Source organism: Somniosus microcephalus, chromosome 4, assembly GCF_052327205.1.
Source record: "Somniosus microcephalus isolate GS21.2 chromosome 4, FLI_Smic_1.0, whole genome shotgun sequence".
Lineage (NCBI taxonomy): Eukaryota > Metazoa > Chordata > Chondrichthyes > Squaliformes > Somniosidae > Somniosus > Somniosus microcephalus.
This window is the reverse complement of record NC_140990.1, coordinates 5,581,680-5,586,679: the sequence shown is the minus strand read 5'-3', so window position 1 is coordinate 5,586,679 and position 5,000 is coordinate 5,581,680. Positions and strand designations below refer to the sequence as shown.

General features: G+C 55.7%; 1 protein-coding gene across 1 annotated transcript in view; it reads right to left on the bottom strand.

Annotated features, from left to right (window-relative positions):
• Window positions 1-5,000, bottom strand: part of LOC147118210 (uncharacterized protein C14orf93-like) — a 65,491-nt gene that overhangs the window by 1,431 nt on the left and 59,060 nt on the right. The window contains exons 5-6 of the mRNA XM_085984302.1: window positions 4,486-4,598; window positions 1-3,094 (exon numbers count right to left, since the gene is read on the bottom strand). The exon at window positions 1-3,094 is cut by the window's left edge and continues 1,431 nt beyond it. Coding sequence (XP_085840428.1) covers window positions 2,717-3,094; window positions 4,486-4,598 — 491 coding nt within the window. The 3' untranslated portion in view covers window positions 1-2,716. The remainder of the gene's footprint in view (window positions 3,095-4,485; window positions 4,599-5,000) is intronic.

The following is a 5,000-nucleotide window of genomic DNA, read 5'->3' as shown; positions in this document are numbered from 1 at the left end:
GGGAGCGCCACACTGTTGGAGGGGCAGTACCGATGGAGCGCTGCACTGTCGGAGGGGCCGTCTTTTGGATGAGACATTAAAACCGAGCTGTCGTCTGCCCTCTCAGGTGGAACTATTTCGAAGAAGTCTCTCCGGTGTCCTGTGGCAAATCTCTACCCCTCAACCAAGACCTAAAAACAAGATGATCTGGTCATTTTCAGATCGCTGCTTGTGGGAGCTTGCTGTGCGCAAATCGGCTGCCGTGTTTCCTACATTACAACAGTGACGACACGTCCAACAGAAAAAGTCCTTTGTTGGCTGTGAAGCACTTTGGGCCTTCCTGAGGTGGTGAAATGCGAGCTGTAGAAAAGCGAGTCCTTCTTTATACTTGGGCGATCGATTCCGTCGCCTACTGTCATAAGCCGCCATTTTGAAAGTGGCGCCAACCCGTGTTTGAGAAACCAACGCTGTCGCATTCGGGCTGGGGGAAAACATAGAAGATAGGAGCAGGAGTAGGCCATTCGGCCCCTCGAGCCTGCTCCGCCATTCAATGAGATCATGGCTGATCATCCAAATTCAGTACCCTGTCCCTGCCTTCTCCCCATATCCCTTGATCCCTTTAGCCTTAAGAAATATATCTAACTCCTTCTTGAATATATTTAATGAATTGGCCTCTACTGCCTTCTGTGGTAGAGAATTCCACAGGTTCATCACTCTCTGGGTGAAGATATTCCTCCTCATTTCTGTCCTAAATGGCTTACCCCTTATCCTTAGACTGTGACCCCTGGTTCTGGACTCCCCGGCCATCGGGAACATCCTTCCTGCATCTAGTCTGTCCAGTCCTGTTAGAATTTTATAAGTTTCAATGAGATCCCCTCTCATTCTTCTAAACTCCAGCGAGTATAAGCCCAATCGACCCAATCTCTCCTCATACGTCATCCCTGCCATTCCAGGTATCAGTCTGGTGAATCTTCGCTGAACTCCCTCCATGGCAAGAACATCCTTCCTCAGATAAGGCGACCAAAACTGCACACAATACTCAAGATGTGGTCTCACCAAGGCCCTGTACAACTGTAGCAAGACATCCTTGTTCCTGTACTCGAACCCTCTCGCTACGAAGGCCAACATGCCATTTGCGTTCTTAACCGCCTGCTGCACCTGCATGCTTACCTTCAGCGACTGGTGCACAAGGACACCCAGGTCTCATTGCACTTCCCCTTCGCCCAATCTATTGCCGTTCAGATAATAATCTGCCTTCCTGTTTTTGCCACCAAAGTGGATAACCTCACATTTATCCACATTATATTGCATTTGCCATGTTTCTGCCCAATCACCCAACCTGTCCAAATCGTACTGGAGTTTCTCGGCATCCTCCTCACAGCACACACGCCCACCCAGCTTTGTGTCATCTGCAAACTTGGAGATATTACATCTATTTCCCTCATCTAGATCATTAATATATATTGTGAGTAGCTGGGGTCCTAGGACCGATCCCTGCGGTACCCAACTAGTCACTGCCTGCCGCTCGGAAAAACAGCCGTTTATTCCAACTCTTTGCTTTCTGTCTGCCAACCAGTTGTGCCTTTCCTCCGTATGCTCCCCCCTCGGCTCTCTACTCCCCCTTCCCTCCAGGACCAAGATGGCGCAGAGAGAGAGAAGCAGGTGGGGTGCGTCCTGTGTCTCTGAACCTTGCAACAGAGCGTAGGCCTACAACTGCCAGGCAATGCCTATCTCCAACAAGCGAGAGTCTAACCTCCTCCCCTTGACATTCAACGGCATTACCGTCGCCGAATCCCCCACCATCAGCTTCCTGGGGGTCACCATTGACTAGAGCCTGAACCGGCCCAGCCACATAAATACTGTGGCTACAAGAGCAGGTCAGAGGCTGGGTATTCTGCGGCACGTGTCTCACCTCCTGACTCCCCAAAGCCTTTCCACCATCTACAAGGCACAAGTCAGGAGTGTGATGGAATACTCTCCACTTGCCTGGATGAGTGCAGCTCCAACAACACTCAAGAAGCTCGACACCATTCAGGATAAAGCAGCCCGCTTGATGGGCACCCCATCCACCACCTTAAACATTCACTCCCTCCACCACCGGTGCACTATGGCTGCAGTGTGTACCATCTACAAGATGCACTGCAGCAACTCGCCAAGGCTTCTTCGGCAGCACCTCCCAAACCCGCGACCTCTTCCACCTAGAAGGACAAGGGCAGCAGGCGCATGGGAACACCACCACCTCCAAGTTCCCCTCCAAGTCACACACACCATCCTGACTTGGAAATATATCGGCCGTTCCTTCATCGTTGCTGGGTCAAAATCCTGGAACTCCCTCCCTAACAGCACTGTGGGAGTACCTTCACCACACGGACTGCAGCGGTTCAGGAAGGCGGCTCACCACCACCTTCTCAAGGGCAACTAGGGATGGCCAATAAATGCTGGCCTTGCCAGTGACGCCCACATCCTGTGAATGAATTTGAAAAAGGCCCTTCTTCCGCTCACCCGCCCCCCCGCCCCGTGCAGTTGTGAGGACGCATCCCTCACCCCCGCAATGTCCTTCCTGAACGCGGAGAAGCCGCTCGGCTGTTCAACAAGGGGCGGCATCACGGCACCTCGCCGATTCCCGAAGCTTCCGAGACGGTTTCGGATATTCCATTCCGGGAGGAGGGGGCACGGAAGTAAAGGAGCGACTGCAAAACACCCCCCGAGCCCCTAAACCCCACCCTCCTCCTCCTCCTCATTCGTCCTTCTCCACCTTGACCTCTACAAAGGGGTGGGGCTCGGCCTCCTCGCCCTCCTCCTCCCCCTCCCCGAGGCGGTGGCAGAGGAGTCGGGGGGGAGGAGGGGGGAAGAGCCCCAGCTCGGAGGAGGGCAGCCGGTCGGAGTGGGGGCCGGGCACCCGGTTGGGCCTCAGGCCGTGCTTGGAGTTGGCGTCGAGGCGGCGGCAGAGATCGCTGAGCTCGGCGGAGCGGAAGCGGGGGGTGCGGGCCACCCAGACCCCCGGCTCCAGGGGGCTGTCCTCCTCGTCAGACATCAGCTCCTCGCTCGCCCCCTCCCACAGGCGCTGGTCCTCGGGGCCGAAGAGACGCACAATGGCTGAGCGCGAACCGAAGAGCTGGAAGGACATCGAGAGAGAGAGGGCAAGGGTCAGTCGGGGTCAGGGGTCGAGCCGCGGCATTCCCAATCCCCACAAACCCTGCCCAGTCACTCCCACTCCCAATGGACCCAACCCCTTCCCATTCACTCCCGCTGTACACAATCCCAATGGACCCAACCCCTTCCCATTCACTCCCGCTGTACACAATCCCAATGGACCCAACCCCTTCCCATTCACTCCCGCTGTACACAATCCCAATGGACTCAACCCCTTCCCATTCACTCCCACTGTACACAATCCCAATGGACCCAACCCCTTCCCATTCACTCCCACTGTACACAATCCCAATGGACCCAACCTCTTCCCATTCACTCCCACTGTACACAATCCCAATGGACCCAACCCCTTCCCATTCACTCCCGCTGTACACAATCACAATGGACCCAACCCCTTCCCATTCACTCCCACTGTACACAATCCCAATGGACCCAACCCCTTCCCATTCACTCCCACTGTACACAATCTCAATGGACCCAACCCCTTCCCATTCACTCCCACTCCCAATGGACCCAACCCCTTCCCATTCACTCCCGCTGTACACAATCACAATGGACCCAACCCCTTCCCATTCACTCCCACTGTACTCAATCCCAATGGACCCAACCCCTTCCCATTCACTCCCACTCCCAATGGACCCAACCCCTTCCCATTCACTCCCGCTGTACACAATCCCAATGGACCCAACCCCTTCCCATTCACTCCCACTGTACACAATCCCAATGGACCCAACCCCTTCCCATTCACTCGCACTCCCAATGGACCCAACCCCTTCCCATTCACTCCCACTGTACACAATCTCAATGGACCCAACCCCTTCCCATTCACTCCCACTCCCAATGGACCCAACCCCTTCCCATTCACTCCCACTGTACACAATCCCAATGGACCCAACCCCTTCCCATTCACTCCCACTCCCAATGGACCCAACCCCTTCCCATTCACTCCCACTGTACTCAATCCCAATGGACCCAACCCCTTCCCATTCACTCCCACTCCCAATGGACCCAACCCCTTCCCATTCACTCCCACTGTACACAATCCCAATGGACCCAGCCCCTTCCCATTCACTCCCACTCCCAATGGACCCAACCCCTTCCCATTCACTCCCACTGTACTCAATCCCAATGGACCCAACCCCTTCCCATTCACTCCCACTCCCAATGGACCCAACCCCTTCCCATTCACTCCCACTGTACACAATCCCAATGAACCCAACCCCTGTATAACCCCTGACCCCCGGTGTCACTGACCCTGTGTAACCCCTGATCCACAGTCTCACTGACCCTATGTAACCCCTGACCCTCACTGTTACTGACCCTGTGTAACCCCTGACCCCCAGTCTCACTGACCCTGTAGCGCCGGCTCCTGAGCTTCTTGTCCTCGCGCTCCTTCAGGCTCTTGTAGGGGTTCATGGCGTTGCGGTACTCACGCCGCTTTGTCAGGAAGTAGGCCACGCAGGCGCCTGCGGTGAAAAAGAGCCGGTCAGATGCATCGGTCAGGAGGAGGCCACTCAGCCCCTCACAGGAGCATTAGGTGGTCACTCAGCCTCTCGCAGGAACAGGAGGAGGCCATTCAGTCCCTCAAGCCTGTTACACTGGAACAGGAGGAGGCCATTCAGCCCCTCGAGCCTGTTACACAGGAACAGGTGGAGGCCATTCAGCCCCTCGAGCCAGTTACACAGGAACAGGTGGAGGCCATTCAGCCCCTCGAGCCTGTTACACAGGAACAGGAGGAGGCCATTCAGCCCCTCGAGCCTGTTACACAGGAACAGGAGGAGGCCATTCAGCCCCTCGAGCCTGTTACACAGGAACAGGGGGAGGCCATTCAGCCCCTCAAGCCTGTTACACAGGAACAGGAGGAGGCC